Raw genomic sequence first — 17,246 nt, 5'->3', positions numbered from 1 at the left:
CTGGGAATCGGCAAACAGCTGCTATCGTAAAACGTACGAGGGGGGCGGGGAGGGGGAGCTGTGCTTCCGACCCGGACGTAAGTCGAGTAGATATACGGGCCGCATCCAAGGCAAACACGCGAGCAGGCAAGCTCTTAGATCGTTGGCACGGCGTGATAGCGACGACCGAGTAACCGACGCCGTCCCAGCAGCAGGATCAAAACGCGCAGCTCCTCAACCAGGGTCATCGAGCGCGAGCAAACGATTCCATATCAGGATTTTCATTCCGCAGGTAGAAAAAAGCGTTGCTGTCGCCAACCTCCCCCGTAGTGTCGATGGGCCGTGAAACATTCCGTTTCTGTCTAGACTGCGGGCGCCTTTTAGACAACGCGGGTATAAAAGGTACCTCGCCCGCGGGCTGGCAAAGATTACGCGCGATTATCTAACACTCGACGTTTGTACGTGTTCCGACGCCTCGGGACGTCTAATGGCCGGTAGGCGACGAAAACCACTGCAATCGCTCTTCAGCGCATGCTCTTGTTAAAGACTGTCGAGGACGAATGTGCACGACATGGGCCGGAAGCAGACAGTCGATGCCACGGCAAGATAAGCCGCGGGGCTTCTAAAACACTTCCTCGCGAAATCAGCGCCGTTTCCGGTCAAGTTCCTCCGAGGGCAGCCGTGATCGCGGCGGGTGGCATCATCCGGAGCACTATATCTTTTTCTTTTATTTTTTTCTCAGAAACAGAAAGGGGGTGCGCCACTTCGGCGGCGTCCCATGAGTCACGTGTGGCTGCGTCCGTACACAACGCCGTTTCGCGGCGCACCATCACGAAGCCACGTTACGCAACGAACGGCGTCGAATACCTCGAACGAACGCCAGTGTAACGTACAGGGCGGAGAGCACCATAAATAATGCGAAGCTCGATTGAAAACTCGCGCTGCCAGCGGCAGCGGACGCCACCTACCGCGGCGTACACTAAATCGGATGGCGTTGTCGAGCGGGGCGGGAGTGGCAGCCGGGAGGGGACGAGTTTCCGGCGCTTGCTATTACATAACCCGGCGCAGAGAAAACACAGCCTCGGCAAGCGGCGGCGCGCCGCCCTGGGCGAAAGCAGCTGACGGCGGTGCGCTCCAACGAACGAGAGGTTCTTCAAAGGCGCAAAACAGAAACTTGGGAACTCTTAAAAACAGGCGATGCCGCTGCCAAGAGCGTCTCTCCGCCAAGCAAGCGCAATGTGACGACAACAGCGACGTCAACATAAGAAACTCACCCCGTTGTTTACGCGTCGTCGCCGACCTAGACGCGTCGAAGTCGTGCCGAGGAGAAGGAGAGCTCGGGTTGTTAATCCATGCGGTGGCGACTCGCGATGACGCTTCGCTCGTCGACGAAAAACCGCGCTGGGACTGGCGCGGTCGTGGTCGCTTGCCTTTGTTGTTGTTGATCGCCGACGCTGCTGGACACAGAGGGCACGTCACAAACGCGCGCGTCACCGTGCACGGTTCCTCGGGGTCGGCCCGCCGCCGGCAGCAGTCGTCATTCCGCGGTCGTTCTTGTTTCGCAGGCAAGCCGCCCCAGCCGCGCTCGCACACGCACCGAGCCCCTCGCGTTCGACTCTCTTCCCCTTCCAAGCACGCAGCCGCGAGGTTGGGCCGAAGAGAAAGGGGGCGCGGTTGAGAGAGAAGCCACGCAGTGAAGCAGCAGCAACCGAGAATCGAGCGCGCACTTTCACCGCAAGGTGGCTTCGGATAGCAAGTGCGGCCGGAAGTCGGAGGGTGGCGTCGCGATCGCCGTTTCCGCTGCTTCTTTGTAGTTTCTTTTCCGTTTTTGCCTCCTTTCCGCGGAGGAAGTGAGACTCCTAGGCCGCACTCGTAGAGCGAGTGGAGAGAGGTGTGTGGAAGCAGAGAGCGCAGTTGCGAGGTAAAGGAGTGAACGAAAAACCGAACAAAAGCGCCCGCGCGTTCTGGGAGGATGCGCTATTTCGCCCGCGCCGAACGGCGGTGCTGTCGCTGAAACGGAGCGGATGTGAATGCCTCGCGGTTGACGTCGCCGCCAACTGGGACGATGCACCGTTACGTGAAGTCCTCTATTTTGTGTGTGTGTGTTTGCCTGGCGCATTGAAACGATCGTGGAGAGGGATATGCTAGAGCTGACGGACTCCACAGTTTAGAAGTTCACGATCTTTGTACTGGTTTCTATATTTTTATTACAAAGCAAGGTGTGTGACCGGGCTAGTTGGTAATCTATATTGACGTGAACAGCGCGTGTAATACACAAGGACGAAGAACGACGAGGACTAGCGCTGACTTCCAACTGAAATTTGTTAACACAAACATAGAAAAACGAGAACAAGTAGGCACACGTGATCACCGCTCATTTGAATTACGCATGACGGCAGGCATGGAGAGGGAACCAAGAACCAAAAAGAATTAATAAGCAAAAAACCACAAAACCGCGAAAAGACGACAGGAGAAGCAACCGGAGTATGTCTAGGTTATCTGGCCGGATGAACTTAGGTAATCTATTTCTTTTTCAGTGAGGGCGATTGAAGGTTTGCTGATAAAATTGCCTTTAGCGATGGCTGCAGCTTCAATGATTATGCGCGTGCTATCCTGGCGATGCCTAGCTAAAATCTGTGTGTTATCAAATGCTGGAGCGCACCCGCATTATGAACAGTGCATTGCGAGAAAACCTTCTGTCCCTCTGCGTACCTTTTGGTTATGCTCCTGCAAACGTACATTAAGGCACCTGCCCGTCTGGCCGATATAGGTCTGTCCTGATTACAAATCCTGGCCGTCCAGAGGGCCCGCGCGAGGGCCGTCAGGTTTAACCTTCCGGTCCCCGAGTGGGCCTAGCCAGGTGACGTTGAGTTTACTCGCGTCTATTGTGGACCGAATAAAGTTGTTTCACTCACTCACCGCGAGAAATCTAAATTATGCCCGAAATTGAAGAACTTAAGGAAACACATCATTTTAAGGCGAAAGCCTAAGCTGTCTCATCAAACACGAAAATTGACCGCAGTCGGCGTACCGCGTCGACGGCGTCCACACGAGTGTTACCAAAAATCATCATCACGTGATGACGCCATCGTGACCTCACAGATCGCCAAAATTAGTGACGTCACTTAACGAGGCGTAGCATGATGACGTCATGACGTGACACCGTCGCGTGGTCAAACGTGCGCGGATCGCGAAGGCAGCGCAAAAGAAGGTGAGGTGCAGGCAGCTTTCGGAGGGTGACGTGAGGGCAGGGTTGCCACTGACTTTCGAGAAAATATCGCCAAACGACGAGCAAAAAGTCGCCAAAAGTCGCCATTTTTTTTACAAATTTCGCCAAAAAAGTCGCCATCCTAGATATGTGCGGCATACACAGTAATAAAACTTTCCACTCACGTATACCTGGGTAGAATACAGTACCATCCAAGACCCTTCAATTATATTGACGTTTCTCAATGCCAGTTGTATCGCCCGCTTCACCATGGGAGTGCATGGTGCTGCTTCTCCGACTAGCCGCAAGATGTGCGTGGTGGCGCAAGGGTGAATGAATGAAGCGCTCATGATATCCTTCCATCCCTGTCGGCTCGTTTCAAAGGTAAAGGTGTGGTAAACCTTGGGCGAAAACCGTGAAAGCGCTGTTTGTAGACAGCTTTACGTACCCTTATATGAATTAAAATGATTAAAAGGTTCATTGACGGTAACACGACAGAATTCTTGCAGGAACCGATCATTAGTGAGACTTGCACTTTTTAAGTGTGAACTGATATGATAAAGGACGCCACCGACTTTTTCTTATAGTCACTTACATCTACACGTGTCAATCCGATGCGTTAATAATGAACAGGTAGACAATGTAGAATGTTTATAGCAATTGTTTTCATTGCACACGCTCACCGAGAACAGTGGAAAATGCCACGATAAATAAGCTAAATTGGGGGTACTGCAACAGTGAATAAGTCGCCAAGCTATTCAGAACAGTTGGAGCTTTGGCGGAACAAATGGTCGGAGCACGCGGCCAACCCGTCGTCTAGCCCCTTCAGAAGCGAAACTTTAGAGAAGCTTAAACCACCTAAAGCTATATACTTATAGTCAAACACTGCCCCCTCGCGGTTTGCGAGGCAGTCCGCTGACTTACATTTTGCTAAAATGTCGCTGGGGGACATTCGAGTACTTGCTGCATTTAGATGAATTGAGGAGATACACACGAGTTACAGGACGGACATACCGAATGACGCGTAATGTGCACGTTCTACTCTAAAACCAAGAAAAATACCGGGAATGTTGCCGCTCATTCATTGGAAAGACACTGAACTTAGGATGCATTACTCAGTGGAGACCTAAGCCGAAAATCGCCAAAAATTCGCCATGTCGCCATCCATAATTTTAGGTCGCCCCGGGCCTCTCAAATTCGCCAATTTGGCGAAAAGTAGCCACCACTGGCAACCCTGCGTGAGGGGTTCAATACACCAATTAAGAATTAAAATAATTAGAAGATGGCTGTCACCTTCGAGTCGTTTTAGACGATCGGATAAAGAACCCTGTGAGTTTTTTTTTAATGGTCATAAAGCGAATAATGCGTGATAAGTGCGCTTTACGTTGCTAAAGACATTTTAGTCCGTGAGATATCGGAAACGCCTGAGTACAAACTGAACAGAGGAATAATCTCGTGAAAAAGATGCAGCCCATTCTCGTCATTATGGACACTTAGCTTCCCTGGAATATCGACCATGATGGCGCATCAAAATATGTAACATGATCCGGATCCTAAGCTTGATTGTGAAACTGTATATCGCCGTGAGGTTAGAAAAGATCTGCAAAGCATGGTCCGTAGTGATTCGGCAGGAGAAGATGTAATAATATCTGTATGGGGTCATAAAAGGCCGTAACTTTAATAATAAACATTCAGTTGTCTTAGCTTGTGCCTTAGCTTGTGTCCCATTATTTCGCTTTCCTTATTTGTCACGTAACAACAATCGATTTGATAAACGATCGAGAGGATGCTGTACAGCGGCTACCGCAAATGCGCAACGCCTCGAGAGTGCGACATTACCAAAGCGGTAAAAAATTATCTTACAAAATATTTACGAACGATGACAGGTACACTAGATTTCAGACAACCCAACGAAGAGGCTGATTTCAGGGCAGAATATTACCTGAAACCTTACTACGCCCTCTTATGCCAATTTTGGGAGAGCGCCCATATGTAGGCGGATAGATAGATAGATAGATAGATAGATAGATAGATAGATAGATAGATAGATAGATAGATAGATAGATAGATAGATAGATAGATAGATAGATAGATAGATAGATAGATAGATAGATAGATAGATAGATAGATAGATAGATAGATAGATAGATAGATAGATAGATAGATAGATAGATAGATAGATAGATAGATAGATGTAGTTAGCTGTGCAAGCTGCATTGCAGTCATGTTCACTTTACAGTTACGAAAAGGCTGTAGTAGTAACAGCAGACCATGTTCATGAGAGGGAAATTCGCAGAGAAACAAAAACGAATTGCAGCCCTGACCTGCAATCATGGCCTGCAACTTACCGCTACCCTTGAAACGGGCATAAACTTGGAGGTTAACAAGGACACTCGTGAGGATATGAATGGCGTAGAAAGCGATCGAACGACAAATGTAAAGTGTAACACTATAAGAAAGGAACCAGCAGTGGGTCAGCCGATATCTTGTTTACATTAAAAAAAAATCGTCCACTTCCACGCCGTGAAAACCTTCGGACAGTGAAGTTGTAAGCGTGCCAGTGTATGTGATTGGCTGGCGAGATCACGTGCATTGTCATCATTTAGCATAATTGTGATAATCATTCTGATCATCATCGTTTAGCATCATTATCATTTCGAGCATCATCATCACCATGATTTTGTTTCATTGATTTATTTATTCATCCCCCCCCCCCTGGTCACGTGACCCACGACGGGGAGACTAAAACTGCGCGGGAACGCCATGACATGTGTGCGGCGTGAATAAATCAACACATAGACATCCTATGGTCGATTCCACGAAAGATCGAAAAAGGGTGTATATTTGATGTTTCCGATTTTCCTGATAATTTTGTATGTTGTGCACATATGATTGCACAGCACGAAATCGCAGTTCGTTTTCAAATAAAATTTTTTTTCAACACAGCAAAATTCGACAAGTGTCGCCGGTTGACGACGACCATTTTACGAAGAATGCGTTTTCGTAACTTCGGAACCATGCTGGCAGCTACTCAAGCTATATATTACAAATATCTTTCTTTTTGGCGGAAGTAGAAGTAAAGAGGAAATAGCTCTTATCATTTCATGGAATTCTGAGTAAATTATGTATTTTTAAAAATTCACGAAAAACGCTGCGTTTTTGAAAATCAGTCAAATTTGGGACGCTATGGCTACTTCTGTGAACATCTTAGCTTGTTCATATTTGCAGCATGAATAGGCCTTTATGTGAATAATGAACCTCTGCATTTGTATTTCTCTAATAATTTTCGAAGTAGTAAATTTTCATGCTCGAAACACCAAAAAGAGAAAAGTGCTCCTCCATTCAAAAATCTATAATAAAAAAAACCCAATCTCAATTTTGTTCAAAGTCCCCCAAAATGTTCTCAAAGGACTGCAGAATGATATTATGAAAAAACATGTTGCATCATTTTTATTAGAACAAAAGCAGAAAATGTCAAACATTGTGTTTCCAGATTGTGGTGGCCACTGCGTAAAGGACATCTCTAGTAACAAGAAAATACAGTAACACGTCTTTTTTCTTCTCTGCGCTTCGCTAAACAGCAGTAATGATCTATTGTTGGAAAGTGGGAACTGTTTTGTAAAGAAAAAAAAGATCGTTCCAATTAAATGCATTTGCGACACCACTTACATTCCTCGTCGACGGGCAGCACGGACATTTTCATTCCTCTGGATAATTTTTTTTTTTAGTAAATGCGCTTATATAAAAGCAACGAAGCTAAACGCGAAATATGCGTAGCTGAGTCGATCATGCATTGTAAGAATGTGAGAAATCGCAAATGGCGGCAGTGGTGAACGGCGAGTACCGCAGTGCAACCTAAGCCCAGCAGCCACACATTGTTTGCCAGGCTTTGTCGCTATGCACGAGAAAAAGCTGGGGTGTCGATTGCATTGGTTACACGATACATTTTTCACCGCTCGTCGCTCTCCCGCCCGGTCTCTGGATCCGCACAGTGCGGATCGTGTGGCCCGCGCTACAAGCATTCGTGTAAACGGAGTAGCATGCGTTAGGCGGACAGGTGCAAAGGGCGGCGCGATGGACGCCCGCCTGAGCAGACGACAGCAACGAGTACGGCTGTGCCAGTAGTCAGCCAAACACCACCTGAGATAGAAGTTAAGCATCCAAATTGTGCTTCACTTTGATGCGGTCACTGTCCTACGCTCTGAAGGTGGCTATGGGTAGGCGTTATAGCCATGGCCGAGATTTTGTACGGACTGCCTCATGGTGCACAAAAAGAAAATTCCGCTGCAGCAGAATTTTCGTTACGTAGAAGATATCGGATCGAGACTCTTTTGCGGAGGGTCATGAAGCAGGATGCGTGCTCAATTCAATAGGGAAACCAGATCTGCCAGCACTCCTTCAAGAGAAAGAAGGATATGCAAAACAAAACAGATGCAATGCAAACAAAATGTGTTTTGTCCGTGGCCAGAACTGCTGCCACCAATCTTCACGTAATCGATTCTTTTTAAACTCTGCATTGATCACAAAAGGTTTGACAACGTACACATTTGGGCCAACAAAAACCACACCTCTTGGCGACCGCTCTCCAGAAATTCATTTCCATTCATGAAGAGACCTTGGCTTTTATACACCTTTCCACTGAGGCGCTCTTGGACGCTGCCATATTGCCAGATAGTTGACCGCTAGCGACGTCTGGCGGCGGCGCCATCTTGGGCTGTTTGCTCTCCGGTCTTTCCGCCGAGACGCATACATTCCTCGCATCGTGTGTCGTCAAACTTTTCTCTCAGAGCTTTCCTCACCGACAAGACGGTCGGCATCGAGTGTTTTGCGATTTGTGTATGAACGGTGCGCGCTGTACGGCCGTGTTTCCATTCCGATGGCCGGTGGTGCGTCTAAGGAGCTTGTCGACTTAGGAGGTAAGATCACTCAACATGTTTCTGATTTATGTCACCGCGTTAATGTTCACGACAACGTTATAGTGAGAATTATCACAGCGAGTAAGATGAAACTGCACTTATTGCTCGTCAAATGCTACTACTACAACGCTGCATACCCGTGCCGTTGCCAGAAAATTGTTCACCTAGCTGCAGTAAATGTTGCAGCGCAATTACGCTGCAGTCGAAGGCGAGCGCTCGCAGTTTCTAAGTGACAACAGTTCGCTGTAGCTGTACTGTATTGACATCGTGCTTGTCCTGTTTTTCAACGTGGTAAAAGTCAGCGGTATATTGAAGCTAATCGAGAAACATCGCTATTGACACGCCGCGATATGTTGTCGCATGAGGCCGAGATCCGCGGTCAGATTTTTTTGTTGCCATCAAAAATGATTAATTGCGTGTGGCTCCTACAATTCGGATCGCAATAGTTGAGCTCATTGCCTAAGGGAGGCATGCGACTGTCTGCAATCTCGATGGACGGATCGTAAATGTATAGATGCGGATCGAGCAAAATCGCCGTCCATTGTTTTCGTGGGAGCATTATGCTATGATTTATCGTTGTGAGCAGTCGTTGTATCTTAGGAGGTAAGCTGTCGCGCAGAGCTCGTAGACACTGGTTCAGTTATCGATCACGCCGATCGCATGTTCGTGAGGGCGAAATGTGAAAATACTCGTGTACCTACAATTACGTGGTCACAAATAAAACCTGCAATTACATGAGGTGTCGTTGCTCTTCTTGCCTTTATTATTTTCCACTTTCTGTGAAAAATAATATATTCACGCTAATTGGTACCCATCCGAGGAAGCCAATAACCCTTCTGTTAACTTTTTTCCAGATGGCAGGAGCCATGAGCACCCTAACATGGTGAACGAATGGCTGGACGACATGCGGGAGTGGCCTGCTGTGAGAGCCCCTGACATAATATTTTACCTGTTGAATTCCAAAGCATGCGACCTGCAGGCCGTGAAAAATTACAGGTCGCTGGAATCCTACAATTATCTACAGAGCGGTTGGGTCGGCAAGCTGTTGGTCCACCGTATAGACCAAGAGCTTAGCTACGTCAAAGGAGAAGTTTCTCCATCACAAGCTCTCAGTGGCATACCCCGTGCTGCGTGGATTTGTGCGAAAATGAATGGGGAGGTCATCACGGCTGGCTGCACCTGTATGGCTGGAGAAGGTAAAGTTTGTAGCCATGTGGGAGCCATATTATGGAAAATTGACATGGCGGTTTGTCAAGGGTTGACAACAAAGACATGCACTGACCAAACGGCAGCCTGGAACGCAGGCACGAAGCGAAATGTTCAACCCTCAGCTCTAGAAGACATAGACTTTCATATGCAACGAGGAGCTGTGGACACCCAGGCTACGAGGCACCCAAGGCCAATGTTTGTGCCACAGACAAAAGTGGAAATACAGAAGCTGCATGAGGAATCACCATATCCTGACCTTTTCACTATACCTGGTATGTATTTCAGATCGTACACCACTGTGATTTTCACCAGTGCTGGGAACCTAGTGCTGCTCTATTACAAAAGTGACCCACTCACTTTATGTCCATCTGTATGCAAGAGTGCATTACAGGTTGCTTAATGTGCAGATGAGCAAAAAAAAAAAACTGCCTGAGACAGCTTAGAAAATGCAACATTCATTGTCTCTTGAGAAGTTGCTTCATGTCCTGTCAACAACCTGTTTGTTTTTCTAGTTTCGTGTTACATAATTTTGTAAAGATACAATGTTAATGAGAACAGACAATGATGCCAATGATTCCTTGGCATCATTGTCTGTTAGTCCTAATTAATATTGTGTCTAACAAAGAAAACAAGCCCTTAAATTTACACTTTTCATAATTTTGTAAAATTGTTCCAAACAAGTTTAGGCTTCCATGATTAAAAGATGCTTCTTAATGGCTGTTGAGATGACATTCATGAGAACTCAAAAAGTTTTTGCATTGAATGAACACGGGTGCAAGAAAATAACTTCAGCCAGATTAGACTGATCAGGGATTTGAAAAAATTAATGTGCTTATAAACTGAGCTTGCTGTTGACTTTCTTGGCGTAAGATAGTATGATTTCTTCTAATTGCATGCAAGTTTAAATATTAATTTTTTTGTACCATATGCAGAAATAAGAAAAAAGCAGTGTTTAGATGAAAAGCTTCGAAAGCACCTGTGCTTTACTACTTTTATAGCGGAACAGGTTCTACTAGGTGGGAATAAAATGTTTAGAGTGGGAAGAAAATTGACACGCTCAAAAAGGCTATTGAATATGTGTTGTCTGCTGTCTGACCCAAAGTGTCTGTTGTGCCAACAGCACTAGCTTTGATAGACTTGTTTGAATGACCCTTGTGAGGCTGCAATTTCTGTACTAGGAATAGTATTTTCAAGATGAGTGACAAAACTTTTCAATGATTTCCTGAAACACTAATTGAATATTGGGAAATCAGATTTGTGCAACATTTGGGAAATGTGCGGCTCTGCAAGAGTGCTTTCAATGTTGGTGAGCAACATTTGTGATCAAAGTTGCCGCCTTGAAGACAAGTTCTCTTGCCGTAACGTTGGCTCTCATGGCATTCCCTGCTCAGTTATTTCCCACTATTTCAAACGTCAACATTGCTTAAGGTACGAGGCCAAGTGGCAAAAGCGATTATTTTTTCAAAATGCAATTTTTTGTTTTTGGTAATGTTAAATTTTGCTGCACAATGTTTCTGTCTATGCAGATTTTTTCAAAAGATACAAGCAAAAATGTGAGACCACCCATCACCTACGAAACCGAAACTGAAAGTGCCAGTTTTGTGTTAATCAAGAATAGATTTGTATAATGTATTTTGTTGGTTACTTAGCATTGATATCAAGTGAGAACATGTAATAATGCTCTAAAAGCGTTGTCAACACATCATTTTTCTTTGCAAAAGTCATAAACTTCTCACCAGGTAAACACGTAACATGGTACATGTGTTGTTCACACTCAATGGCACGTACGTGAGCCTGTAAACCATCAAATTTGCTTTCTTTGACGCGGTGTGTCATTTCGATAATGACAACAGAAGCACATTTGATAGTTTTAAGCAAATTCGGATCGATCCAGGCCTCCGCACAATAGAAGCTCGCCTCACCAATAATCAGCACCGCACCACGAAAGCATCCCGTCATGGCACCGCTGCAGCAGTACTAGCTTGAAAAAACAATTGAGAGGTGCCCCTCGAGCAAGGGCACGGAGTAGTAAGGTCCACGATGGAACTGGCAACAAATACTGAGAATTATAGCGCTCGTAATCAGCTTGCGTAAGCGCTGCCCCTGTTTCCAATCTTTTTTGTTGATTTTCTCAGAACTTGAATTTCTGCTATTTTTTCGCACGCGAACAGTCCTAACTTTTTTGATAATAAACATTTTTCATTAAAACTTGGCACGCTTCCTTATCCATTTAGATGGCGTGCAATGAACCTCAATAAGCAAAATCGTGCCAAAAGATTTAATATGGCTGCCTGTTATACGAAGGTGCCCCTAGTGCTAGTGCATACACTTTTGGTTATTTAATCACTATGTTTTTAATATTCAGCAGATCTCATTTCTTTTGGTTCATTGCACAAGCCAAAGCTTTTTTCATGTCCCTACAAAAAATGAACCTTTTTCATGAGCGGAACTTGAGTTAGGATCGTTGGCGTAAGGTCCTTTTTAATGACATTTTTAATTATGAAAAATTAACAAAAATTAGGACTTGCTTTAAAATGCTCACATGTACCTAAAAAGATGTGTTTTATATTGTAGGCTAATAATCTCTAGTGATTATCACTTTTTAAAAAATGTTTTCCGACACTTGGCTTCATACCTTAAAACTGCTACTTGTTCGAATTTTGTGATAAAAGGAAAGTGCCTTAAATCTTGCCATGCCTCTTTCTGTATTGCTTGTTAATCCAAGAAAAGCTCTTTGGTTTCAATGGCAATATATTTTTTGGTTAAACAATGCCATTGCATTTCACAACGATTCCATCACAATATTTTCATGCAGGCACACTCCTATACGAGACGCTAAATGCCGCTCCACGACCACACCGCCCTGCAGCAGATGACGTGGTGAACAGAACGCATGGCGACCACTCATTGGACAATTCTCCTAATGGTTGTGTCTTGTGCAGTGAGTTCTACAGCAAATATGTTGCTTTGTCTGCTGCAGCTGCTGCTTCCCTCAGCTCACAAACTTCTGACCAGTGTTCACAGCTGTGGCTGTTTGCACGTAGAGTGCGACTAAGTGCATCCAATGTGGCCAAAGTGCCGAAAAGAGAAAGTACTGCAGGCGAAAAAGCTGCAACAAGAATGCTGAACCCAGTGTTCTCGGGAAATGCAGCTACGAAACATGGGAAGCGAATGGAGGCTGTGGCTCGTGTGCAATTTTCCAAGAAAACTGGTTTCTCAGTCGCAAAAGTGGGTAGTTTTGTCTGCGAAGACACGCCATGGCTTTCGGCTAGTCCAGACGGCATGATCGACAGCGAGAACGCCATATTAGAGATTAAATGCCCATTTGTGAGCGATATCACAGAGCTAATTGAACATGGCAAGTACGATGTCAGGAAGAGGCAGGATGGGACATTGGTCCTTGTAGAAAATGGGCCAAATGGCTATTATAGTCAGGTGCAAGTTCAGCTGCTGTGCACCAAAAAGGCACTCTGCTTTTTTTACGTATGGAGTGCCGAGAAAGACGTTCTCATTCAGGTACCTTTTAACCGTGACTATATTTCCAAAAATATGTCACGATTAAAGAAATTCTATTTTACCGAAATGCTTCCCCGCATGACAGACATGCTTAATGATGGCAAACTAGATGTGCCCATTCAGTACCTAAGAATTTGTGGGATTTGAACTGTGCAAATAAATGAATCTTTGTGTGTCTTTTCAATTCTGCACTGGTGTACTTGAACAAAGGTGTGGAACACTGGAAATGTTTCAGCTGATGCAGCCTAGAAGGTTTCAGTGCATTTCCTTAGGGTTCATTTATATCATTCGCCATTTTTACCACACTAAAGTTTACATAATTAGTACGTTGAGGCATAGAATGGTGGAAATCTATTTTATTAGACGCTTGGCTTTTTGATGAGGTCCGACTTAAAGTTGCAAAGTCCTGCACATACGAATACCATCGTACTGATGGTTTTCTTCGATCGTATGGGCAGCGATTGCTTGAATATTCTATATGTCTTTAAGCGGTTAATTGCGCGCTCAACATGTATGCGTACAGATGCAATCCGTCTTGTACTTGTTACTTCCTTGTTGGTTAGCTGCGTTTTTCCTGAAATGGTAAAGTAGCAGTCAGTTGGCACTCATGGTATGCAGCATGTTCAAAATCAAATATTTTTGAACTAGTAATCAACGTGTGCTTGTAACATGTTTTTTTCTGAGGAAAGGTCTTGCTAAAAGGTTTCCACAGACTGAAGCAAATAAAACATTACACTTGTTTGCTGTGCTACCATTTGGTAGGCCACACCAATAACAGAAGTGTAATGAATTAAGGCGTTATGTTCTTAGTCAACCCTTTGATTCCAAACAGCAGAGCACATTAGCTTTAATCAACAGCACAGAACAATAATGAATAAGAGCCACATACCTTTAGTGAATGCTGGTGTGTTCAATCGTACACCTTGAATTTGCATTTCATCTGTGAGTGCGAAGCCTCGGTCCGCCATCACAACATCACCATGTCCGAGGTAGTCATTGATGCCGCTATCATTTGTGATAAATTTGTCTGAGGCACGCCCTCCATAAGCTTTGGACACGAACATGATGAACCCATTCGGGGCAATTGCGACAAGAAATTTTACGGTGTTATGGGCTTTGTAGCTGCTGTACGTTTGTGCTCTTGCCATCAGCTTTTTTGGACGCTGCAGAAACACTTCTGTACAATCAAGGATGCATGTTGTGTCATCATGCTTGTTTTCCACGAATGACTGCGGCATGCTGTTCTGTATGCACGATTTGGGCAGCCATATAACAACATTCTTCATGATTTTGCTGAGCAAACTCAGCATGTATGCAACGTTGTTGCTGACACTCGACACGGATACCTTAAAAATTCGTGCAAGGTGTCCATGCAGCAGCCCAAGGCGAAGCCTCATTAGACACATTAGCAACTGGTCAGCACGCGTTAGGGTGCTTGGCTTCTTTGCCAGAGCAGACACAGCTTTCACAAGCCTCTCAAACACTATCTGGGATACACCAGTATAAAATAAAATGTCGTCTCCAGTTACAGACTCAGCAAATGATTTTCCCTTGAATCCAATGGGCAGATACCGGACATATGTGTGGTCATCATAGGGAGTGGCCTCCCACTGTGTCCACTGGTCAAGTGTTTGCACCTGCAGGTAAAAGAACATAAGCTTCAGAACCCTGTAGGTTCTTTATGTTGAGTATATGGTAAGGCTAAACTACATAACAAATTCTGAACACACATATATTTGCAATAGTACACGTATTTCTACCATGCAATCTCCAACCTGCATGCTCCAAACACATGCTTGATGGCACACGCTTTGTGGGCATGTGTATCTGCGCAAGCCATAGGTCGGCAAACTCACTCGTGAGTCGATTAACACAGACTCACTCAGACTCGGATCAAGCTGTGAGTCTGAGCGAGTCCGGGTGAGTAATATTTTGGTATGTTTGAGTCAGAGTGAGTCCGTTTGAGGAAAATTTTACTGAGTCCAAGTCCGAGTGAGTCCTGTTCAGGAAAATATTGGCAAGTCCGACTCCAAGTGAGCCCTAAGCCTAACATATAATTCTTGTGTGAATTTCACCTTTTATTGCCGACCTATGGTCTTATCTACTCATCCTCAGTGTTACTATCAGCCTGATATCGGCTTTAGTTTATATTGAAGTCTGTTCACACACATCTCAACGCACTAGCGCTCAAGTACTACCTCATTGTTTAATTATCGGAGGCATGCGTTTGGGAGGGGATGTTATCCTTCCCACCGCAAACTTCTTCATAGGACGTTCTTAATAGAAATGTTTCGTCTGAGTCGCATACTTCATAAAAAATGTCCTTACTGAATGGCAACTACAGCTGAAGCACTCAAACTCAAGGTTTCTTGCTTGTGTCTTCCCTTTAACAGCACACACAGCTGTACAAAGTCAACTTTATTTAAAAAGAACATAGGAGGGCAACATTAAGCTCGGCGGATAGTCACATGGAGGCACCGCAATGAAATCTCGCACAATCAGTGTATGAACCATAGGCAACACGTCCTGTACAGTGTGCCCCAGTGGCCGTATTGCTTGACAGAATGACCCAAGAGACAACCTTAAATGTGCATTGTGTGAAGCAATAGCGTCAGGGTTTACGTAAATTGTTTTGTTTCTCAATGTCTTACTCTTGCACAGTGCAAGCAGTGACTACTTTGAAACAATTATGGTGTAATAAAAATATATCAGACTGATGAGCCCGCAGAGGCTGTTGTAAATAAAAATGTGGGGTGTGGGCCTGGATGAATTGTGGGAGAAAAGTTGGAAACTGGAATGAGCCCCTGCCTAATAAAGACATTCACTTGAACTGCAATCATGTGTCCTCATTTATTGTACATTTTAGGGCTACAACCTATTTATTACAGTGGGCCTAGCGTACTTTTTGCAAGGATAAATAGCTCAGCTTTGCATCTGAACTTTGGCATTCATGCAATGTGCACAATTGATGGCACACGAAACACTCGTGTGTTTTCAAGTTGCTTTGTGACCCTTGCTGCTTACATGCAGAGCCTTTGGGCACTGTGGTCAGCAGCATGTCTACCATTCTATGAAAACGCTGCTGTGGATTTCACAGCTAAAAAGGTTCTACGTAAGAATACCAGCCCCAAAGCATTTAAACTTACCCGGTGTTTATCACTTGTGTCCTGCCAGTTCTGCTGCTCCCTAGAATCAGCTAGCGACTCCTCAGGCATCTGTAGAAACACAAAAAAAGTACTTTTCTTGTGTGGCTCTCACCTTAAAACATGTACCACAGTTGCACATATAACAGAGAGCCAAGTACGTACAGGTGTGGCCATTGTAGCATGACAATGCTGCATGGTGGCTTTGGCAGCAGCTGGTGTTACATTTTCCTGTTGCTCCTGAAACAATTATTCATCGACGTGACACACATACAAATATACATGCTATAGCATTTACACTGACATGCTGCTTCTGGCGTTCGCCACTTGTGTCACTGAAGTCTTGCAGGGCACTGCCTGTGTCCTGCTCCTCAGGAGTAGTAGCGTGAGCTGCTGCTGCAGGCACCTGCAGTGACATGAAAACAATGTTTTGATTGCATTGCTCTCGCTTTAAATTTGGTACCACAGTTACGAGTACACCACACTTAGTGTCAGATACGTACATCTGGGGTTAGCGTAACATGGCAAAGCTGCATGATGGTGTTGGCAGCAGAGAGTCTTGCATTTTCCTCTTGTTCCTGAAACAGTTATCCTTTGACGTGACACTCATGCATTATAGGTTTATATGCAAATATACATGCCACAGCATTTACACGTACATGCTGCTTCCGGCATTCACCACTTGTGTCATTTAAGTTTTGTAGGTCACTGCCTGTGTCCTGCTCCTCAGAATAAGTAGCGTGAGCTGCTGCAGGCACCTGCAGTGACATGAAAACAATGCTTTGATTGCATTGCTCTCGCTTTAAATTTGGTACCACAGTTACGAGTACACCACACTTAGTGTCAGATACGTACATCTGGGGTTAGCGTATCATGGCAAAGCTGCATGATGGCGTTGGCAGCAGCTAGTGTTGTATTTTCCTCTTGTTCCTGAAACATTTACTCTTTGACGTGACACACATGCATTATAGGTTTATATGCAAATATATATACCACAGCATTTACACTTACATTCTGCTTTTGGCATTCACCACTTCTGCCATGAGAATCATGCTGCTCAGTGGCCGAGTCCTGCTCCTCAGAAGAAGCAGCCTGAGCTGCTGCAGGCATCTGCAGTAATATGAAAACAATGCTTTCAATGCATAGCTCTCGCCTTAGATGTGGTATCACAGCTCAAATATGTGCTCGTGTGTGTGCATTGCAGTTGGTCTTGCGCAAGAACATCACCGTCAAAGAACTTTTATTTCGTCAGCGTTTTGGCCAGAGCCTGACATT

General features: G+C 45.0%; 3 protein-coding genes and 1 long non-coding RNA gene across 4 annotated transcripts in view; 1 reads left to right on the top strand and 3 right to left on the bottom strand.

Annotated features, from left to right (window-relative positions):
- Positions 1-1,680, bottom strand: part of LOC119383746 (ets DNA-binding protein pokkuri) — a 150,874-nt gene extending 149,194 nt beyond the window's left edge. The window contains exon 1 of the mRNA XM_037652044.2: positions 1,254-1,680. The gene's annotated coding sequence lies outside the window, so the exon portion shown is untranslated. The remainder of the gene's footprint in view (positions 1-1,253) is intronic.
- A 7,441-nt stretch (positions 1,681-9,121) lies between these two features.
- On the top strand, positions 9,122-13,094 carry LOC119381318 (uncharacterized). Its single transcript, XM_037649208.2, has 2 exons — positions 9,122-9,584; positions 12,128-13,094. The coding sequence occupies exons 1-2, from the start codon at positions 9,251-9,253 to the stop codon at positions 12,973-12,975; spliced, it is 1,182 nt and encodes a 393-aa protein (XP_037505136.1). The 5' UTR covers positions 9,122-9,250; the 3' UTR covers positions 12,976-13,094.
- Positions 13,040-16,289, bottom strand: LOC125757233 (uncharacterized). Its single transcript, XM_049412658.1, has 4 exons — positions 16,137-16,289; positions 15,975-16,043; positions 13,718-14,465; positions 13,040-13,402 (listed from the first exon to the last, which is right to left on the bottom strand). Exons 1-4 carry the CDS (start codon positions 16,167-16,169, stop codon positions 13,188-13,190), a joined length of 1,065 nt encoding a protein of 354 aa, XP_049268615.1. The 5' UTR covers positions 16,170-16,289; the 3' UTR covers positions 13,040-13,187.
- Positions 16,290-16,300: 11 nt separating this feature from the next.
- LOC125757232 (uncharacterized) lies at positions 16,301-16,699 on the bottom strand. Its single transcript, XR_007415159.1, has 3 exons — positions 16,631-16,699; positions 16,475-16,549; positions 16,301-16,377 (listed from the first exon to the last, which is right to left on the bottom strand). It is a non-coding gene; the product is annotated as an uncharacterized LOC125757232 (long non-coding RNA).
- Positions 16,700-17,246: the final 547 nt, after the last annotated feature.

This window comes from Rhipicephalus sanguineus, chromosome 2 (genome assembly GCF_013339695.2).
Source record: "Rhipicephalus sanguineus isolate Rsan-2018 chromosome 2, BIME_Rsan_1.4, whole genome shotgun sequence".
In the NCBI taxonomy this organism is placed as follows: domain Eukaryota; kingdom Metazoa; phylum Arthropoda; class Arachnida; order Ixodida; family Ixodidae; genus Rhipicephalus; species Rhipicephalus sanguineus.
The sequence above is the reverse complement of the archived record's forward strand: the minus strand, read 5'-3'. Positions and strand labels throughout refer to the sequence as shown.

What these genes read in the sequence shown, in the direction of transcription:
- LOC119381318 (XM_037649208.2), top strand. Translation starts at nt 9,251, where the DNA reads ATGAATGGGGAGGTCATCACGGCTGGCTGCACCTGTATGGCTGGAGAA. An exon ending in TGACCTTTTCACTATACCTG is followed by an intron (nt 9,585 to 12,127) that starts GTATGTATTTCA and finishes ATTTTCATGCAG; the next exon opens with GCACACTCCTATACGAGACG.
- LOC125757233 (XM_049412658.1), bottom strand. Translation starts at nt 16,169, where the DNA reads ATGCAGCATTGTCATGCTACAATGGCCACACCT. An exon ending in ATGCTACAATGGCCACACCT is followed by an intron (nt 16,044 to 16,136) that starts GTACGTACTTGG and finishes GTGTTTCTACAG; the next exon opens with ATGCCTGAGGAGTCGCTAGC. An exon ending in CACACCAGCATTCACTAAAG is followed by an intron (nt 13,403 to 13,717) that starts GTATGTGGCTCT and finishes TTACCATTTCAG; the next exon opens with GAAAAACGCAGCTAACCAAC.